The sequence below is a fragment of the Perca flavescens genome, chromosome 1 (assembly GCF_004354835.1).
Source record: "Perca flavescens isolate YP-PL-M2 chromosome 1, PFLA_1.0, whole genome shotgun sequence".
Classification (NCBI taxonomy): Eukaryota; Metazoa; Chordata; class Actinopteri; order Perciformes; family Percidae; genus Perca; species Perca flavescens.
Window position 1 is genome coordinate 28,903,631 of NC_041331.1, and position 22,550 is coordinate 28,926,180.

Consider the following 22,550-nt stretch of genomic DNA (forward strand, 5'->3'; position numbering starts at 1 on the left):
TATTTCTTTCGACGAACATAGTTGAAATGAACTGCTGAATTAATTATTTTAATTGTTTTATTAATTATTATTATTATTATTTTAACAGTCTACGATTTATAAACATCGAAAAAAACATTAAAAAATAATTTCTACCAGGGTCTGTGGCATGTGAATGAGCCAAACGTTGGCAGACTCATGAAATCGTCTTTCGATTGCTTCTGCCTGGCCGGCAGGGTGAAAGTTGAAAGTTCGTCCACTTCTGAAACAACAGCAGACACGTGCAGGTTAAAAAGCGGTAAGTCTATTAAACTAAGTAAACACAAGTTCATGTAACTGTCATTAAACAAGGAGTATTGAAGCTAAGAGATGGTTTGTTTGCCTGCAAACTAGAAGCAGTTACAGTATTAGCTTGTACATACTTAAGCAAGAACATGTTATGTAGCTAGTTGTCGTTAGCTGTAAAGTATGTTAGTTTGTAGAGGATAACGTTATCAGACAGACTTGAACAGATCGGAAAAATAAACATTCTTTGCCTTTGCTTTTAATTTTAACTTTAACCAATGTCGTGTTGAAAATGGGTGTTTGTAAGATTTGGTCGTATGTGTGGGGCTCAGGGCTGCAAGTTACTAGAATGAGAACAAAATATACGTATACCTAAAATAAGAAGAGACATATCTGGTGTGGGTGGTTTTTGGTTGCATTGTGGAAAAAACTGCCTGATTATCTGTCTTTTTATGTGTGGTGGATGTGGATTCTCTACTGTTCTGTACATGGCTCTGTACATGGCTTTTAATGTAAGCTGTTCTGTACTGTTCTATACATGTACTCTACTGTTCTGTACATGGCTTTTAATGTAAGCACCACCATTTCCATGGTCCTATAAATAGAGATTTCCTCACCCTCTTCGTTAGTCTTAACCATGTAGTTTATCACTGTTAAACTGTTAAAATAAATACTTCCATCCCCTCTCTTCAGGCTTGTGCAGCAGTAGCACCGGCTGCAGCGATGGCTGCGATCTACTCTGGGATCCATCTGAAACTAAAGAGTCCTCAGACTTCATGGGAGGACAAGTTAAAGCTGGCACGTTTTGCCTGGATCTCCCCTCAGTGCCTGCTGCCCAACAAGGAACAGGTAACATCTGAAGTTGTATAACAAGATGTTTTTCTTCTTTTTTCGACTGGAAACATAGTATAGAAATTCTGTATTTAGTATGAGAACTAGTGCCTACTGTAGTTTTTCTTCTGAGGTAAATACGTTTAATTTTATGTCCTAAATCAAGAATATATTATCTATAACGATCAATACCATGGTATGCACTTCAATTGCAGACAGTGGTCTTGTTTATTATTTATTTTAACATTGTCTTTAGATATTATGTGTCCTACATCTTTTCTTCCTGAATAAAGCCTTTTTATTAATTTTAGCCTAGTGTTGCAGTAGTAATTCTTTTTAGATTTTCTTTTAAAGGTAGGCTACTTCACAGACTTGGATTTGGATTAGCATCAATCTTAGTGCATGTTACTGGACGTTTTTAGACCAAATTGACCTTTTTAAGGATTTGTACGATGCTATCTTTTCCACTTGTTGATTGTTGTTCGTTCGACAAGTTTATGAAAAAAAAAAAACTGCCATTTCAAGATGTCTGTTTAAATGGATGTAAAATCAGCATATAAATATCTACGATTTATTTGTACATGTCTGTATTGACCCTTCACCACTGTAGGTGCTTTTGGACTGGTGCACCCACGCCCTAACAGGCCGGTACAATCAGAAGGTGGAGTTTTCTCAGAATGTTCTGGAAGGACTGTGGTGTTACCTTGACGATCTACTTCACAGCCGGAAGCTCCACTCTCTTCTCAAGCAGGGCAAGACCATCAGCCTGAGGCTCAACATGGCACAGGTGTGCTGCTGGCAATATTTCAATAAAAACACCACCGCAAATGTAGAGTGGTGTTTGTAATGCAGCAAAACTGATAAATTGATGAAAAATGATTTTTTTCTTTTCTTCTGATGCATACACACATATTAGACTAGTGCTTTGTCTATAGCACATTCATACTCTACAAAGAGGGTGCATTGAGGCTTCTATATGAAGGTTTACTGACACCTCTTTTTTTCTGTTTGCTTTTAGCTGCTGCTTGACCGTCTCCAGGAGTGTGCACGTGTTGGCTCAAAGTCTCTGGTGTGTGTGTCCACCATACTGAGTGTGTGTCAGGGCCTTCTCTCTTCTCCTGCACTCTCATCTGTCTTTACCACCAAGTATGAACTTATTGCCGATCTCCTGGCTAAGCTTAGCTCTCTGGCCTGCCGTGAGCTACAACAGCCATTGCTCACAGAACCCCTAATGACTGAGTCTGTCACATGTCAAGATGAGGCGATGACTAGCGATTTGGACAGTACCCAAATTGAGCCGATCATTGAAAGTCCTTCAGATCAGCCAGAGTTAGTTGCGAATAAGTCCTCTCCAAAGCCAAAGGAAAACCTCCGTGCAGCTAGTTTGTTTGAGGTCTTGCTTCAGGTGCTGTCATGTTATTTGTCAGTTCAGAGACAACAAGCCAATCCTAATAGAGTCTTTACTATGGTAACCAACCAGCTGATCCAACCTTTAGTACTACTCAGACACCTGCTGACTTCTGGGGAATTTGCGCCCTCTCACACACATCTGCGCCTCCGTCAGCAGCTGTCCAGAGACATCCGCCTTAAGATAGACTCCATCCTTCACTTAGCTCTTTTCCCTTCTGAGCATCTGACCTACTACAAGGAGGAGCTCCTTCCATCTAAAGAGGATTCTGGGAAACGTGGTCCTGGAGGGGCAAAAGGCCCCTTGAAGCCAGTCAGTGTCATACTTTCCAAACTGAGTGCTCAGGGCTACTGTGAGGTGCATCTGCACTACACTGTGAAGTCCAACACATTGTCTCTGCTGTTTAAGTTCTTTCTGGAAAGCTACGGAAAAGGGAGAGGAGAAAGTGAGGAAGTGCACAGGATGCTGTGTTTCTATTTCCTCACCAGATTGGTCCCGGCCTTGGACGTATGTCTTGATGAACTCTCACCTGCCAAAGCAGACCAGCCCGTCTCTGTGCCCCCTGGGCAGAAGTCTCCCCCAGCCTCCCTCTGTTTGCCAGAGAGCTGGAGCCTGGCTCTGCTGGCTGTGGAGTCCCTGCTAAGCCAGGCACTGTCAGCTGATATTTACAATGTGGCAGCAGACAGGATCAGACATGGAGAGGTCCAACTCAAATTTTACAGAGCTCTGGGACAAATGCTCATTAACCACGCCCAGCCAAGGTATAAAACAATTCTTAATGTATTTTCAGTTATTGTCTGTTTAAGTATTGTTTTTACATTTTAAAATAATTGTAAAAACTTTTCCTGTCTTGTCCTTCAGCATACCAGCATGGTACCGCTGTTTAAAGGTGCTGCTGAGTCTCAACCATCTGATTCTTGAACCAGACCTGGACCAGCTGTCATCTTCAGCCTGGGTTAACTCTGAGTGCATGGAAGCACGAGTGCAACGGGCCAGACAGGTCTTGACTTAAATCCTAAAAAGAAATCAACAGAATAAATACTTGCAAATGCAGAATTCAAAATGGTAAAATGTGTAAGAGATTAGTTTTGACTGAGACCAAATGTTTCTTCCCCAACAGCTCTTGGCGTGCAGTCTCCTCCAAACTTACACTAAGCTCCGTCAGCTGCCGCGCCTCTTTTCTGAGCTCCTGTCTGTGATCTGTCAGCCAGCACTGGACAACCTCCGACCTCCTCTGCTGTCTGAGGGCGTCTCCGCCACGCTCAGGACTTGTCTTCTGGACACTCCCCCTTCCCAGGGCCTAGAGATCTGCTCACTGGTGTTGGAGAGCATCAGGAGATGTATATTACCTGACCTGTTGAAGGAAGAAAGGGAGACAGAGAAGATGGAGATTGATGGTGGAGGAGATAATAAAGGGGAGAATAAAGAAATGAAGGTGGACCAAGAGAGAGAAGATGCATCAAGGAAGCTATTCTCCCTCAGCCAGCTGCTTCATGGTGTTATGTTTAGTCTGAAGACTTTAGACAGCGCTTCTCCTCTTCCCATAGTCAGGCAGAGTCAGGGTTTGATGGACGAGATGCAACAGGTCATAAAGGAGTTACTGCTGCTGCTGTTGACGGAGAAGGCTGTAAAAGCAAATATAAGTCCAGCTCCAAGGACCCCAAGGAAAGGCAAAAAGAATTTGGACCACAAAGAGTCAGAGGTCTCAGAGTCTAAAATAGGAGCACTGTGGGAACAGAAGACCCAGGAGGCTGCTCTCCTTCTCAGATACACCTTGGTGGAAGTCGACACGCTCTTTAATATCCACTGCAGCAAATACACATCTCTTGACTCTGCCCAGACAGCAGCTGCAAGTAAAACTGAAGACTGTGCTTCAGTCCTAACTTGTATAGAAAGTCTCCTATCTGGTGAGATTGTGCCAGCACGTCTACAACCATCCTGCAGCCCAATGAGCTGTTTGCTGCTCAAACTCCTCACTTTGCAACAGATGAAGAAGGTTTTGTTAGATACCCCCTTACTCTCTGAACCCAGCACTGCAGCACTGCTAAACAGGGCAGCCCACTTTATTTTATCTAAATCAGAGATGGAGGTGAGTCCGGATGGAGAGCAGGCGTGGGACGGGCAGATAGCGAGTGTGAATGCCAGCTCCTACCTTGTAGCACACTGGTATATTGTCACATCCAATTTGCCTTTGATTGCTCCCTACCTGAGCGGCGAAGATGTGGGCTGCATAGCAGATGTACTTGTCAGTTCGCTCCTCAGCAGTCAGACCGATGGAGGAAAGGACCGGCCGGCTGGCTGTCTGACTGTCTCCCTTATATCTTCCCAGCTTCTCCAAAGCGCCGTTCTTGCGGAGTTGCCTTCGCTGTTCTCTGCCACAATTTGTTCCCTCACACAAAGGTTTGTCTGTGTTCTTAAGGCAGCTCATGTACCCAATGTGTCTCCTACACTCCTGAAGTTTCAGGAAAAAGGAATTGGAGCTTACACTTTGGAGAGAGATGCCGGTCAGCCTCCTCTGTCCACAACTATAGTTGAAGCTATATTGGCATCCTCAAAGACTGGAGAGATGTCTGTATTGCTCACTGACACACAGAGCAAGGAGCTGGTCAACTTACTCCAAATCTTAACCGATCTAAACCCAGATGGGATGAACTCTGAGGATCTCTCCTCTATTTTTCTCCTCCTCTTCTTCACGTTAACCTCCACCTCCAGTCAGTCAGACCAGAAGGCCACAGACCCTCCTGAATCTGGAGATGATGCTCGCTTCCTGGTGAAGCTGCTCAGGATTCTGACTTGTCTCCTGGAGGGTAGAAACTTCCAAAGTGTTTTGAAGCTCATCCATGCTGGTACTCTGCTGCAGGCTTCTGTGTCCTCTCTCATCTGGCATAGCAACAATGGAGGATTTCAAGCCACAAGCAGCTCTGATTGGTTAGATTTAATCAAAGCAGTGCAGGGCTTCATCAGGTCTTTGGTCCAGTTGATTATAATCCGAAACAGCAGCGTTCGACTCAACTTAGAACAGTTTGCCTGCTATCTTACCAGTAAGGAAATGGCAAGCATGCAAATTGTGGCACCCAGTTTAGCAGTTGTGTCAGGTAAACCAGATCCAGGAGCGTCTGTTTTGTCTGTTCATCTCCTGCTGGCATCTCTGACCTCTTTCTCCCAGGCAATGACGTCTAACCTGGGGAGGAGTAAACCTATGGATCAAACTTTGACTCAAATGCTCACAAGAACGACTGCTGCACTTGGACCAGCTGTTGAGTCGGTCCTAAAACCCCAGACTGTCAGTCAGTCAGTCATCCAACCAGCCAGCGTCCTCGGTCAAGCCTTTGTAGTAGAAGTTGTTACTGTCATGCTGCATTGTGAACTTTCCTCACTGTCAGTGGAGGATGAGAACAAACCGAATGACACCCATCCCACCCTGAGTCACATGACCCTCTATCAGGGCTGCTGCCAGCAGATCCTCAAAGAAATGAGTTGTGCCCACAGGCCGTTGGACTTCCTGGTTTCTTCTCTCCACTTCCTGTCTGCTTTCTACAAAGCGGTAGAGAAGACGAGAGGAGAGAGGGAGGAGGAGCATGGAGAGGAGAAGAAGGGGCGAAAGGAGTTGGATGAGTTGTACGTGCAGATACTGCAGAATGTGCACAGACTTCTGACAGGTATATTATGAAGAACAAACATATCATCCACCAGTGCAAACAGTCTGTGTTTTTCTTTCATTAGTCACCTCTGCATATTGCACATATTGACATGAGTTTACAACTTATTTTATTAAATTTATTCCATGCCAGCTGTCTCTTGTTTAAAAAATAAATAAAAAAAGTCCAATCGTAGAGTTCTTTTAGAAAGAAGACCTATTTCTCTAAAAAACAAAGCAATGACACTTGGCATCTAGTCATCTTATACCATATTGAAATATTTCATGTTTATAAATGGGGTGGGCAAAACATAAACACTTCTCAATATGATGCAGTCCAGTGTAACATCACTGCAAATCTCTGACGGTGTCAATCAGAACGGTATCTACACTTATTGTTTTATTTGACTGGATGGAGTTTGGTATTTGAGTTACGCATCATTATTCTGAATGTGACACACTTTCCCTTTTGGATTTCAGCTTCTTGGCTGTCTGCGAATGATGTTTGTGAGCTGGAGCCAGCTGTGCAGGAGCTGCTGTGCCACCTGGTTGAGAAAAGTACTACAGGCCGGTTCAACCTGCTGCTGCTGCTGATCAGAGAGGGACTGGACACTGGCAAGCTGAGGGCAGGAAGCTACAGGGTGAGGATGAATCCCGATAATTTGTACACCTTTTTTGTTTTTATTAAATTTTGTCTAATTTCATTTTTTTCAAAAGATGTTATCACAGGTAAAAGCTGTTACTTGATGGGAGGGATATTCTGCCTAGCCCCCCCCTCATCATATATGCTGTGACATTAAATATGTAGCAATTGAACTGTTTTCTCACACTCCCTCCTCCTTTACTGTTCTCCAGGAGGTGCTATCTGCAGTTATCATCATCAAGCTGCTGTCCTGTTGCCGGTTACCTGAGCTCTGCTCAAAAGCTCTGTGGCTCATTGCACCGCAGATTATATCTGCTATGGTGGTGAGAAAAACGTACACGCAAACACACACAGTCCCATGCCGCAAAAGAATTTGCTTCAGTCGGCATATAAACACATTCATACAGTCGTATGTCACTCATAGACAGACATGCACACATACATGCCTTCCAACAAAGGTTTGTGATTTTTGTGAGGACAGGAGTTGTTTGGGTCAATCCAGTAATTTTGTAATTGGCCACAAACTAGTTATGTCAGACCTTATACTGTATTCAGCATGTACTCTACACTGTACATGCTGAATGTTTGAAAATGTCTAAACTTCAGGAGAGAAGTGGTGAACAATATTTGAGGATGAGAAGGAAATTATATTTTATGACTGCAGTTTTCTGCCAAGCTGACAGGAGGAGCTGCCCTATAACCTACAATGATTTAAACAGTACTGTGTTAGTGATGTTGCGTTTTTGTTGTTGTTGTTTTTTTTTTTAACAAAGACAGACCTTCCCACTTAGTAACCTATCTAGTTTAAAATCACTGGAATAAGGATAAACTGCGGTAGTATTTGTAAAACCCATCTTCTGAAGCTGTCTCTTGGGTTGTATTCAGATAAATTACATTGCATTAACTTGATTCTGCACTTGCTGGAATTGCTGTCAGTCACTTTTATAATCTTGTGATTAAAATATATTTTTTCATGTGTAGACAAAAGGATCAAATCATCAAGCACAAATTCTCAGGACTTACACAGAAATGTTAAGAGAGGGACAGTACCACGCCGAGTGCTTTACAGTAATTTCTTTGGCCTTACAGTAATCATTTTAGTGACCGTGTGCTGGAAGACTGTCTTGAGTGACTCAGCAGCCAAATTTAGTCAATGTGTTTTCCATCAGGCCTGCTGGGTGGAGCAGACGGCAACGCAGCAATCTGTTTAACCATAACACACACGCACACACCCACATACATATACACAGACACACACACAAACGCTCTAATAGTTGTTTGATTTTGTTTCTAACTCTTTCAGTGTGCGTATCTCTCTGTGTTACAGTTCTTAGTAAAATCGTCCACTCAGGACGTCTCTCTGACCCTTTCCTTTACCGTTCCTACGGTGATGTCAATGACATCACTGCTGCGCCAAGGGGAGGGGCTCATCACCAACCCTCATCATGTCATCTTGGTCCTTGGAGCACTCCAGTCGATGCCCCTCGACCACTTGACCCCGTCTGTTTACCAATCAGCGTTCCTGGCTGTTCATGAGGCGCTGTTTGCCTTCATTCAGTGTCATCCTCAGGTATGAAGAGGCAGATGGGTGGGGGTTGATTGAGAGAGGGAGTGATTGGTTGAGGAAGTAAACTTGGAGAAGAATGAAAATGGGAAGAAGTCATTTATTTTTATGACCATAATATCAAAGGTTTTTAGATTGTAGTAGTGATATTTAAAAGATTAGATTAAAGGGTTTAATTTGGCCCCTGCAACAAGATGTGGTAATATATTTATATATCATATTAAAAAATATTGAATATTCTTTAGGGGTTTTATTGCCTTTATCATAGAACAGCTGGGGAATGACAGGAAATTGAAGGGAGAGAGAGATGGAATGAGCAAAGGGCCGCAGGACAGACTCGAACCCAGGCCGCTGCCAAGGACTCAGACATGGAATATAACATATTATATAACCTATTTATCAAAAAGTATCAGGTCTTTAAAGGAAATTATACGTATTGTAATATTGTTAAAGATTCTCTGACCTCACCCCCCCAACACACACACACACACTCACTCACTAAAAAACCTAACCCTTGTGTAAGTAAGGTCATTCTAGCTGAAGGCTGCTAGTTTGAATCCCTCATTTGAAGAAAATGCGGTATGTGCCTTAAACTCTGCTGCTGAGCCCACAGGATGCCCTAGAAGAATGTCGCTTTTAAAGAAAGGATATTGGAGCTCACCAGAGTCATGCTGCAGCTGCACGAAAACCTCATAATGTCCAAATTCTCAGCTTTTACTGCTGCAAGTGCTTGTATTGCAACAACAGTCCCTATAGAGAAACATTTTACTAGAAATGTCAAACTTAAATGGGAATGTACATTCCAGCCCACACATGGCCTTTTGTTTGGTTGATGTGCTGCATTTATGTTAAAATGGTGTTAATGTTATAAGGTTTTAGTTACTCGCTTTCTGAAATGTTGACAGTTGTTTTTTTTCAGAGACAGTGACATAGTGCGACTGAAACGGGGCAGCTGCATTGAATCAAAGAGGGCAAGAACCACCTAACTGATATCAGATGTTTTGTTAGGACAAAAGACTGGTAAAGGAGAGGAGAGAGGGAGGTGGAGAGGGAAAACTAAGATGAGAGTGGAGGCAAGAAAGGAAAAGAGTACATTTATAGAGGAAGAGAGGAGAATAAAAATAAGAAGTGATAAAGCAATGAGGGAAGAAGCAGTGGGCAGAGAACAAAAGACTGAGATGTAATTTGAATGCGATGCACGCGGGAAGTTTCAGGAGAAAGTAGAAAAGAGCAGAGTGAGCTGGAGAAAGGAAGTGTGATAGGGCAGAGGAAGGAGGGAGGAGAGGTAGGGGAGCTGGCATGCAGTGGTGGTTGGCATGGAGCTGGTATAAGTCGATGGAAACCATTACCGAGCTCCAATTAGAGCTGGTGACATCATCTCCCGCTCGTTTATATTCTCTCTTTCGCTCTTCATCCCTCCCTCAGTCCACTGTAGGCCTTGAATAGAGAACAGAGAGAGAGGTGTGGACAGAAATGCAAACGTAGCTTTTGTGGGAATCCAACTTTTACCTCAGTCATTTTTTGGACTGTTAGTTTAGGGCTGCTCTGTTATGACTCAAGCTGTAAAAATGATGTGATAGATTTAAAAGGATTTTCTGTTTAACTTGCATCCTAATTTTCCCTTTTAATTTCCCCATAAGTCTACATTTTACCACACTCTATGACAATATCACATATATTTGTTCGGTTGCAAAGTGTGTTTTTGGCAGCATACCATTATATTAAGTGGAAATGCTCTCCATGTCTTGTGCACCATTTTCTACATATCTCCCTATAATTTAACCTACACATTTGGGGTTTTCTTTTTGAACAATCCAATGTCCACTAAAATTTAAAGTGATGTCCTGAGGGTATAAACCACTCCAAAGCTACTGTATTTGAAAAGATTTAAAATACTTTGAATAATAATAATATAATATAAAGTCATATACTATGAAGTCAGTTGGATACCCTTACAAGTAATTGTACCATCCCTCCTTTAAACAGCGGAGAAACCCAGCAGCTCTTTATGAGTGTTTAAACTATATACAATATAGATTTGTTCTACTCAATTCTACTCAAAATGTTTTTACGGTAAGAATATATTTTATGACCGTATACTTCCCTTGTGTCCAGGTGATGTTGAACGCCGCTCCGTCATTCTTAAATGTCTTCTATCGTCTGGTGGCGTCCATCATGCAGGAGGGTCGGCAGAGAGGAGACAGTGACACAGGTAACACTTAATAACTTACTTACAGACTTAAATATATATACATACATACATACATACATACACACACAGTGTTTCCTCTATGTTGATTTGACCATGGCGGCCCCCCATGGCAACATTTCTGCCTCCCACAGTATCAGAAATAGGGCTGCATTGTTAGAGTGCATGTCGAACGTTTGTATTTGAGGTGCATTATTTACATGTTGAAGTAGTGACACTGCATTAAGATAATGTAATTAATAGTGGGTTTATTGTTATTTGCTACAGAATGCTTAGCCTATATGTCAAGCTCAAAGTTGGCCTATATAGTAACTCAAAAACTACAGTTCAATCACAACTGAGAATATGCCTCATTGTGTGTGAATAGAGGAGAATAAATATATTTGTGTTGCAGCGAAGTGTCAGTTCCATTTCATGGGGGGGGAGGTCGGACCTGCCCCCACTGCTAAAAAAAAATAATAATCCGGAAACATATATATATATATATTTCCAGAAAAATGTGGAGTGTTTTTGAGGTTGTTGCGGGCAAAAATCCTTGACCATGCAGCACGTTTTCTTAAAAAATGCGATGGAATATGCGGGATATTTATGCAATTTTATGCGGTGAAATTGCGGGAACTTGCAAAAACTGCAGTTTGATGAAAAAGAGGGAAAAAAAAGTGATTCCCCCAACACCCTGCTTTTCGAAGATGTTCACGTCGCGTAATTCCGTCACTTAATAACGTTCCCATGGCGACAGGGGAAAATGGCTGCTCTTGTGTGAAGTAAATACAACATTTTTCAACTTTCAGCTAAGATATATGTGACTTTTTTGCAACGAAAATGCGGAGATTATGAAATCATGCAAGCCCCGCATATTTTGTGCGTTTTTCTGGAGGGACTGATAAATGTGGAGAAAAACACTCTTAATTGTATCAGTGCAAATCATTGTTTGAATTATCCTACGTGGAAAAGCAGGCAGTTGAGAGTTTGCTCTCTTTAAACACTTGTTTGTTTGTTTGTTTGTTTTTAAACGTCCAGACAGTGACATGTATCTCCAGTGCTCCAGATTGATAGAGAGGATGTACTCTCACATTGCTGCTACAGCTGAGAGCTTCACCACGCTGTCGGCCTTCATGGTGGCCCAGTACGTCACAGAGCTGCAGAAGGTACACACACACACACACACACACACACACACACACACACACACACACACACACACACACACACACACACACACACACACACACACACCGAGTCATAGTATCCTACAGAGTCAACAAGGTTCTTCATTAAAACCCTTCTGTCATCCCTGCTGATTTTCTACAGCTGTGAGACGCACGCACAAATGAATGAGGCAGCAGGATCTCAGCTGATCCTTTGATCCAGCCCCGTTTGTCTGGAAGTGCGCGTTGAGCTTCCGAGATTTAGCCTAGCAGAGTGACCGAGATGTTAACGCCCAGAAGCAGATCTGGGAAGTATTTCCATCGGCCAGATTGTGAATGTTCACAAATCTGAGTGAACGGGTCCAGGATTACTGTAACTCCATGGGCTGGAATGAAGCTTTAGGCTGGATGTTCCCACAGAGCAGTGAGTCACGTCTGGTCTGTAAACGCGGCTCCTCTCTGCTACCAGACTGTATTTAACATGACGCCAACCTGACTCAGCAGTTTCCAGCAGAGTTGCACATTGAGAGGAATACATGGAAGTACCCATCCAGACAGACAGGCAGACTTAACATTGGCAGTGGGAATTGAATGAAGAGGTTAGGGAGGTGGGAGGAGGTGGGATCATTTGAGCTCTGTGCGGGTCATCTAATAATCTTAAAATTGGATTTGTATTGTGCTTTAAATAGGGCGACTGAGACAAGAGACTGGCCTCTTTTGTAAGTCACAGGTAATTTAGCCATCTCTGTGTCAGAACGGTTTCTTAGCCTGAACTGAACTGCTGGTGTTATTAGACCAGTGGAGCAGCAGTTAAAAAAATGATTTTATGCTGGTGGAGTTTGTGAATTTGGGCCATTTGTCTCAATATTGTATATTAAAAGTTGCTATTCTATTTAATATCCTATTAAAAGAGTACTCCACTGATTTATCATTTTACTCCTATAACATTGTCAGACTCATAATGGTGATCCATTTGATGATCAGTTTAAAGAAAAAGGGATCAGTAGATGCACCACAAACAGAGTTATGGTCAAGGAGGTTATGTTTTCAGCTCAGTTTGTCTGTTTGTTTGTTTGTTGGTTTGTCGGCAGGATTATAGAAGAACTACTGGCCCGATTCTCATGAAACTTTGTTCAAGGGTGTAGTAAGGGCCAGGGAAGATCCCATTACATTTTGGAGCAGATCCCAATCACAGAGCGGATACACAAAGTATTTTTCGTTTTTGTTAACATTCCATGATAGAGCTTTTGTGCTGCCTTCGTGTAGTATCGGACACATGAGTTTCATATTCAAATTCACACTGAATTAACATAGTTAAATAGGGCATGCCTTGGCAGAGGTCTGCGCTCTCAGAGTGCCCTTCTACTTTTTCCATGCATTACTTCCTTGTCAAAACCTGCCATCTGTTTTACCCACAATGTATGTCGAGAGACGAGAAGAGGGCTACAGAGGTCTGGTAAACCTCACTTTTTTTGGTTTTTGATTGTAATCTTGAGCCCCAACAGTCCCGACAAACAAGAAATAGGTGTGGGACAGAACCAAAAACTAAGTAGCAATGCTACAAAGTACAGTGGGGGAAATAAGTATTTGACCCCTTGCTGATTTTGCAGGTTTGCCCACTTACAAAGAATGCAACAATCTACAATTTTAATCATATGTACATTCACAACAGTGAAAGACAGAATCCCAAAGAAAATTCCAGAAAATCACATCATATGAATTTATTAAAATTGATAACCATCTGATGAGGAAAAACAAGTATTTGACCCCCTGGACAAACAGCATGTTAACATTTTGTAGAAAAGCCATTATTGGCCAGCACAGATGTCAAACGGTTTTTATAGTTGGTGACAAGGTTTGTGCACATTTCGGCAAGGATGTGGGCCCACTCCTCCCTGCAGACAGCCTCCAAATCGTTCAGGTTCCGAGGTTGTCGCCTGGCAACTCGAATTTTAAGCTCCCTCCAAAGATTTTCAATCGGATTCAGGTCTGGAGACTGGCTAGGCCACTCCAGAACCTTGATGTGCTTCTTCTTCAGCCACTCTTTTGTTGCTTTGGCGGTGTGCTTAGGGTCGTTGTCGTGCTGAAACACCCATCCTCGACCCATCTTCAGCTCTCTCACTGAGGGAAGGAGATGTCGGTCCAGAATTCCACGATACATGGCCCCGTCCATCCTCCCCTCAATACGATGGAGTTGTCCCGTCCCCTTGGCTGAAAAGCACCCCCAAAACATGATGTTGCCACCACCATGCTTGACGGTGGGGATGGTGTTCTTTGGGTTGTACTCGGTGTTCTTTGCCCTCCAAACACGACGAGTTGAGTTGAGGCCAAAAAGTTCTATTTTGGTCTCATCTGACCACATCACCTTCTTCCAGGCCTCTTCTGAGTCGTCCAGGTGGTGAATGGCGAACTTCATGCGGGCCTGTACATGTTTCTTCTTGAGCAGGGGGGACCTTGCGTGCGCTGCAGGATTTCAATCCATGACGGCGTAGTGTGTTACCAACCGTTTTTTTGTAACTGTGGTCCCAGCTGCCTTCAGTTGATTCATCAGTTCCCCCTTGTGGTTTTGGGATGATTCCTCACCGTTCGCATGATCAGGGACACCCCACGAGGCAAGATCTTGTGTGGAGGCCCAGACCGAGGGAGGTTGGCGGTGGTGTGGTGCTTCTTCCATTTCCTGATAACTGCACCGACAGTTGATCTTTTCTCTCCAAGTTGCTTTCCGATTCTCTTGTAGCCCATCCCAGCCTTGTGCAGATCAACAATCTTGTCCCTGATGTCCGTGAGAAAGCTCTTTGGTCTTGCCCATGGTGGTGATGTTGGATGCTGGTTGTTTGGGTGTTGACAGTTGTCTTTTATACAGGTAACGAGGTGAGGCAGGTGTATTTGATGTTGATAATTGGTTCGGATTGGGGCTGTGTCTTAAAGAAAGACTAACTGGCTTGTAGGAGCCAGAATACTTGCTCTTTGTCCAGGGGGTCAAATACTTGTTTTTCCTCATCAGATGGTTATCAATTTTAATAAATTCATATGATGTGATTTTCTGGAATTTTCTTTGGGATTCTGTCTTTCACTGTTAGAATGTACATATGATTACAATTGTAGATTTTTGCATTCTTTGTAAGTGGGCAAACCTGCAAAATCAGCAAGGGGTCAAATACTTATTTCCCCCACTGTAATTACAGTTCACAACCACGACCTGTGTCCTAAAAGAACTGGCAGTAGAGTTTTACCAAAAGGATTTCATGTACAGTATACCCATAATGTATCATGTGTGCAATTTAGCAAAGCAACTTAAGTGTAAAAATATAAGCTTGTAAAGCTGGTGGAAAAGTGTTTGGATTAAAGACTGGATGTGAGAGAAGACTGTGACTCATCAGCCTTAAGGTGCCTCAAGGAGGACCTCAAACCCTAAACATAACTGGCTAGCAGCGTGCTGCCGCTGGGCTCCTGTTCTTTTCAGCTATCACAGAATTCAGATATGATAAAAACAGCTGGTATTTGGACAGTCGGTGTACCACTAACTGTAAAATTGGCAGACTCCTGATAGGTTAGCTTTGTTTGTAGATAACCCATAATAAGCTGTTCTCTTCATAATGTGAAGCCTGTAATCAGGTGAGCCAGGTCTCACCTGATTACGGTGATTAAGCTAATCATTTAACAGTTACAGTCATCAGCACAGAGCAGCCTTCATCTTTGTAATGATGTTTGTCAAAGGTCTGAAGACTGTCATCAGGTCATGGGTGTGTAACACCTGTGGGGGTCGAAATTAACGGAGATAAATAACCCGACACTGTTGGACTTTCGTGTGTGTGTGTGTGTGTGTGTGTGTGTGTGTGTGTGTGTGTGTGTGTGTGTGTGTGTGTGTGTGTGTGTGTGTGTGTGTGTGTGTGTGTGTGTGTGTGTGTGTGTGTGTGTGTGTGTGTGTGTGTGTGTGTGTGTGTGTGTGTGTGTGTGTGTGTGTGTGTGTGTGTGTGTGTGTGTGTGTGTTGCACAATAATGTTATATTTAATTCATCCCCTGAGGGGTTTAAATCCAGGTCTGTGGGCCATTCCTTTATAACCAACCCTCCGCTCCATTTGCCTTGTTGAATATTTGATGTTCTGTTCCAAACCGGAGTCATCATTGATCATCAGTCTCGTCCCTTTGTAGGCCTGCTCTTAATATTTGCATTAACATTACCTTTTTGCCAGGACAGATGATGTCTGTCCTTTGATGCCACTCAAATTGAGATTCATGGTTATGAAGCTGGACGTGAGACTATTGTGGCACATCATTTGTGGCTTGTTAGGTTAGCCACACGCTGTCCCTCAGGCTGTATGTAGACGGACAGTGTCACGTTGCCCGTAATCAACTAAGCAAGAGAAAAACGTGATCTTGTTCAAATGCTTGAGGAAAATGTGTAAGCAGAGATGGCTAGCAGTGGGTGTATGTAACGTTCGCCTATTGATAGTAAAACAAAGACAACTGCCCTCTTATTTTCCTCTCCAGGTTACTTTGCGACCAGACGTTAAGCTGCATCTAACAGAGGGGATCTATCGGATACTGGACCTGTGTACGGAGCACGATATTAAGTTTCTGACGGCCGGACTGCAGATGGGAGTCAGGGAGGTGTTCAATGAGCTGTACAGCAGCTACACCCACTACCACAAAGCACAGAGGCAAGGAGAGGACAAGTACACTGTTTGAACTGTCACAACAAGCACTCTCAACCTTTTAGTTTAGTTTTCAATTTAATTAGATCAGAATAAATGTTCTTGCTGTGGAAAAATGTGTTTATATGTAATTTCTGCTTTTGAATGGGGACAGCTTGTGGATAACCTACTAACTACAAAATTAGTTGTTTGTCTCCAGACAAACGACACAGTTGCACAGCCTGCTATGTACACAGTAACTGGTTAATAATTGTTGCAAACACAAAGCCATTTACAGGTGGATCACTTTGGTTACACCCTGTAGCTTAAACATACAGCACATGGCTGACTGGAGGAATAGTAGCTGATCTCAGGAGGCACACAGGGAAACTGTGTGAGGACCTTCTGACACTGATGACGTCAATACAGGAAGTGGGCACTGTGTTTGAAAAGTGCTTCCTCATCAGAAAGACCTGTCACTGTAACCCTGACAAATCATGTGTAAAATATTGTATATTTGTTATTTTAAAATCATTTAATTGAATTACTGAAGAAAATATGGATTGCGTGAATTATACTTACATCTTTTCTATGTTGCTGTTTTAGTTTTTTACCAAAACTCAGTGATTTAGCCATGATCTAACCATTAGACTGTAACAGTCTATGGATTTAACAGGTTAATTTAAATACAATTCTGTCTGAAGCCTGTTTATTTGTGTCATTTTGTGCAAAGTATTGTCTTTTTTTTTTCATCCATATATATTTTGTGTGTATTTTTGCCTGTTATCGATTGAGTACAGAGCATCAGACACAAACTATTAGATTAGAGCCGACAAAGCTGGATTTTAACCTTGGAGATTGCAGGTATCCATCGTTTAGACTGCCAGGTCCACTGTGACCCCCACAGTATTGTTGTTTTCGCTACAGTATTTCTAGTATAGAAGCTGACAAATCTGGATGAATGAACTATGCTTTTTTTTTTTTTTTTTTTTTATGCAAATTAATAATTAAATAATACAGTCATAGCTGTGTTTCTGTTAACTAAAGAGGAAATGATCAATCGGATTTATGGAAACTCAAGAGACTTAATGGCTTTTTAGGTCCTTTACATTATGAAACTCATGAAGAGACTGACTGAAGAAGAGTCGCTATTGTTTCTATCACAACTCTTATTTGAACACATTGATTTTAAGAAAAACTCATTTCTGTGGGTGTTTTGTGCTTTAGTTGCCACAGGGAAACAACCTTTCGGATTTACTCTACAAGCATTTGAAAAACAAAAAAACAAACCTTTTAGTCGGGTGAAGCTATTAAAAGAGAATATGTGTCTAATGAGCTCTCCTATTTACTAATGAAGCTATATAAAACCTGTAAAGCTGTGATTGTGTGACTCCCCCAGTAGACACACTGTGGCTATAATAGCTGGTTGCTTTATGTTAGGATAAGTTGAACTGAAAGTTGTTTTATTTTGCTTTCAATGGATCAACTGAGCTGCTAATACAAAGGCTGGCAGTGAGTGACAGCTCAGGGGTTCATGCTGCAAATTTATCATTTAAATTGACATTTGTGAGCAGTGCTAAAAAGGTTTAAAAAAAAAAGCCTGGATCATTATCCACAGAGATTGACATTACTACTGTATTTAAATGATGATCTGGGGCTTTAATGTACTAAAGTAACTAAGAATAGAAGTCCACATATTTGTCTGACAGTTCATTGTTGCTGTCTGGTAAATATAGTGTTGTTAAAAAAAAAGAAAATGAATAAAGGGACTCTTGGCCACTGTGCCTGCACGTACAATCTATACTTTCTCATTTACGGTAATTATGGTTTTGACAGGACTTGCTGAAAATTCTCATTTCACAGGTGACAATGTTTCACCCAAGGTTTATGTGAATGCTTGGAAATGGGAATTTTTTTTTAATTTACAGAAGAATATTAAAGCAGGCAATCTCTGGCTTACCCAGTAAGAGCGTTCGCCCCACGTTGGCTGAGTCCTGCAGCGGTGCAGGTTTGAATCCGACCTGCTCCCCTTCTCTGCATGTCATCTCCCATCTCTCTCACCCTTTCCTGTCTATCCACTGTCACTGTACAAAAAAGGGAAAAGCCCCCAAAAAATAATCTAAGAACAATATCAAAGCAAAGTTTAAGAAAATGGAAGACTGTTTGTAAATCCTTATTTCCTCAAAGAGCCTTTTTGCCTCAGTGTAGCTTTACAAATGAGACATTTAATTAACAGTTTAGACAGGAAATGGTTTGAACGCACCTTCCAAGCTCTCCTGCAGCAGCTCTCAGAAATGTTGGACACTTGTTTTGTTCTGACCTGCCTGTCCCCTGTTTGTTCCTCTACAAGGACTGAGGTATAAAGACTGAACAGGCCAGGTTGCCTTTGCCAGTTTCTGCAGAAAATGCTTGTTTTAATGTTAAGTCACCAGGTTTTAAAAAACAGCAGGTATAAAACGATGTTTAAAGAAATGTTCAGGTATTTTGTAGTGCCACTATGTAAGTAGCATATGTAGCAGTAGTGCTCACACGTTTGTGAATGTTTTAATGCCTGTGTGGAATTTGTATTCAATTGCATTTATTATAAGAATGTTGCAGTGATACAAAACGGTCCAATATATAAAGATCAATGCTCAGAGGCTTATGGAGGTACCATAGAGTAAATGCATCACTACTAATTTGTTCAATATTCATTCAATACTATAAAGCTAGAAACAGATCTCTAATATATATGTAAAATACATGTTACAAACAACCTATTGTGAATCTATATTGTGATGCTGGCAAACTAATAGAACAAGTATAACTGGTAGTTTGAAGCAGGTTTTCCAGGTTCTTTTTTTTTTTAAGATTATTTTTTTGCGGCTTTTCCCTTTATTATATAGTAACAGTGGATAGACTAGAGGCCGCCCCTTTCAGGTTCTTTTACACAATCAAGTGTGTATGCTTCATATTTATATAGGGACAACAGACCCACACCTGTTAAAGTAATTAACAAAAAATGTATAAAGGGGAATATGAATCAAAGACACTTCAATAGAAAGGATATTTAAGAGCTGTTGGTAGCATTGCAATATTAACCTTATTTAGTCTGTCTTCTTTTTCTGACAAAACTACATACAAAACTAAACTTTCACAAAACCTGTGATTTCACTTACTCAGCTGGTATGTATTTGTTGTCATTCTGCTGAAAGTTGACCCATGAATAAGGTCTCTTTTGCACTTTGGCAGATGCTTTTTAGGCCTTTATTTCCACAGGACAGTTGAAGACATGAAAGGGGAGAGAGAGAGAAAGGGGGGAATGACATGCAGCAAAGGGCCGCAGGTGAGAGTCAAACCTGCGGCTGCTGCGTCAAGGAGTAAACCTCTATATATGTGCGCCTGCTTTACCAACTGAGCTAACCTGGCCACACTGGTTGACGATTTAATGACCGTTTAATTCCAATGTACAAGATTTCTGTTTTAAACAAAAAGACTGACATCAGTTAGCTTCTAATTATGTTCTTATATTGTACTCATGAAAGATGATAATGAAAAACAAACATGTTAATCTTATTTAGAGTAACTCTTTATAGGCACTACATCACAGTTGAGATGACCGACAAGCTCACAGCCAGACTGGTTGCCTTTCCTCTCTATTTCTGCAAGAGTCCTTGAAAGCCATATTTGAGACCCTCATAACAGTTATTCAGGACACAAGAGGCAAAGGGCAAAAGATTAAAACCTCTTTTACTTCTGTGTTGCTAAACTTGCACAACATATATTTCACTTCTTACCCCGCCCCCCCTCCTCTCTCTCTCTCTCTCTCTCTCTCTCTCTCTCTCTCTCTCTCTCTCTCTCTAAGTCAGTTTGACTTCCATCCATCCATGCTCTTACACTACTGTAGGTAACATAAACATACTGAGTCTCTTTTCAGACCACTGTAGCGGGAGCAGCAATGAATATAGGCTATGTGTTTGTGTAATACTACTGGGACACTCTTTGGAGGCACAGTACAAAGTGTGTATTGATAGCATTTTTTTACTGCGGGGCATTTTGCTCTCCAGTCAAAAATCACATTTTGTCACCATTAAAATGAAATATGTCAGAGGAAGATTGAACCACGCTGAACATGAATGAGAACTTTTAGTTCAGCCAAAGGGGTTTCAGCTGAGCTCTATCTCAGAGAGAGTTGATCTGCGTGTCACAGAACATAGACATATCTATTTGAACTGCACCTTTTAACAATTAAATGTTGACTTGTTCCAAAATGTCTCAGAATATTTTAAGATTTAAAAAAAAAAAAAAGATCCATCATTTACAACATGAGGGGACACTTAATGCTTCTTCCTGGAGGCCCATTCCTGATGCTTTAATGGCCCCAAAACCTTCTTGTTTTTTCCATCGGCTTCTTACAGTGGTGGAAGTATTGAAATAGTTTACATAAAGGTCACATATTATGCTCTTTTTTTAGGTTCATATTAGTTTTTTAGGTTTCTACTAGAACACGTTTCCATGCTTTAATGTTCAAAAAACACATTATCTTTCTCATACTGTCTGTTTCGATATACGTGTATTCACCCTCTGTCTGAAACGCTCCGTTTTTGCGTCTGTCTCTTAAAGCCCCTCTCCTGAAAAAGCCCAGGCTGCTCTGATTGGTCAGCATTTCTGGGTCTTCCGCATCTGCGCTCTCGGCATCTCTGCCCCATCATTGCAGCCGTGGAACGAGTGTAACAGCACTGCGAAGGCACTTTCTACCTATATGTAGTATAGTTGTAATATCACAAAATACGGCTCGTTTAAAAACATAGTTTTTGAAAGGCACACTTTTTGAATTACTGCATTGAGATTTTCCTTTAAGAAAAAGTACAAAAGCATTATTAGCTAAATGTACTCAAACTATCAAAAAGGTGACATTTCCACACACACACATACACCGCTGTTGAACAGTTTTTGAGTGTTGAACTCTTAATAAATAATACTTAGCAATGTTTTTTTCAAACTTTGACTCTGATTGTTGCATATTTATTATGGCTATTTGATGTTATAGAAAAATACTTGAGGTTTGAAACCACATCTGCAGTGGCTTTAAAGAAAATCCCAAACCTAACTTAATTTAATTCTTAACTTTCATGTGTTCTCTTCCTCATAATCAGGACAGACCATCTCATGCACTGTGTTATATGCCATTTTACAATTATGAGAAACTTCATCATAAATACTGTGATTTCTCTGACATTTAGAATAGGACCAAATATAAGCAACAAGGTACGATTCAAAATGTTCACTGAAATTTGCACACTGAAATTGTGACTACAGCAACGACTTTCTAGACATTTCATCATTGCTATTTTTTTTACTGGAAGCGACCTTCCAATTAAAAAAGCCTTTTAGTGGTTTTATTGGATGTCCTTTCTGTCACATGTAGCCTGCTATAAACACTGTTTTAGGATGTTTCCACGACACTAGTAAATATTAGGTTCTGGTGTGCCATACAGAGTCAAAAACATGCAAAAATCTAATTTCAGTTTGAACTTAAGTCTCACCTAATTGCATACCAGTCAGTCTGGGACCCAACCTGTGTGATCCAGACAGGTTTGAATACAGAAGTAGTGTTGAGACCCAGAAAAAGAAGTTTGGGTTGAGAAGCTAATGATAAATATGTTTGTGATTGTTTGGTTTAGTTTGGCATTCTACAAAGGGCTTCCACTAAAGGGTAATGTCATTATTGATTACTGTGCTGATTATTTTCTTGATTAATAATTTAAATAATGAAAAGGAAGGGAAGGGAGAAATGAAGGAAAGGTCTGGAAGGAAAGAAGGAAGAAAGGGAGAAATGAAGGGAGGGAAGGGAGGGAGGGAGGAACAGAGGAAGGAAGGGAGGGAGGAAAGAAAGAAATTAGATTATGGTTATCTCCATCTTTGCTAGACTGATTCCGTTCTTAATATACATCCATGCTCAGAACATAGACAACTAGATTCAGAACCAGAGAAGGTAAAGAGAAATATTTTGTTTTCGCTTATTTAACCCGGGTTAAAGTGTCTCTGGCGCCCCTAGCGTCTCGTCGGAGCACATGCAGCTCCACGCCAGACAGTGACACCATAGCAGGATTATCACAGATGTTCTGTTTCAGCTCTCGGAGCTCTCTTAATACATCCATGCCGGAGCAACAGAACAGATTTTTTACAACAATAATTTCCTACAGGGACTGTCCCCACCCCCTCTAGGCTGC

The 22,550-nt window shown here is 41.5% G+C and overlaps 1 protein-coding gene across 2 annotated transcripts; it reads left to right on the plus strand.

Moving 5' to 3' along the window:
* Positions 1–208: 208 nt before the first annotated feature.
* urb2 (URB2 ribosome biogenesis homolog) lies at positions 209–17,046 on the plus strand. Of its 2 annotated transcripts, none has more exons than XM_028577517.1 (12): positions 209–277; positions 958–1,113; positions 1,706–1,882; positions 2,114–3,264; positions 3,365–3,503; positions 3,624–6,162; positions 6,621–6,781; positions 6,996–7,106; positions 8,111–8,353; positions 10,463–10,559; positions 11,577–11,704; positions 16,196–17,046. In XM_028577517.1, exons 2-12 carry the CDS (start codon positions 988–990, stop codon positions 16,391–16,393), a joined length of 5,070 nt encoding a protein of 1,689 aa, XP_028433318.1. In that variant the 5' UTR covers positions 209–277; positions 958–987; the 3' UTR covers positions 16,394–17,046. The 2 variants fall into 2 exon arrangements, with proteins under 2 accessions (XP_028433318.1, XP_028433309.1); XM_028577508.1 differs by lacking the exon at positions 209–277 and adding an exon at positions 311–351.
* The last annotated feature ends 5,504 nt before the right edge of the window (positions 17,047–22,550 follow it).

What these genes read in the sequence shown, in the direction of transcription:
- urb2 (XM_028577508.1), top strand. An exon ending in TGTGCACAGACTTCTGACAG is followed by an intron (nt 6,163 to 6,620) that starts GTATATTATGAA and finishes TTTGGATTTCAG; the next exon opens with CTTCTTGGCTGTCTGCGAAT. An exon ending in TCATTCAGTGTCATCCTCAG is followed by an intron (nt 8,354 to 10,462) that starts GTATGAAGAGGC and finishes CCTTGTGTCCAG; the next exon opens with GTGATGTTGAACGCCGCTCC.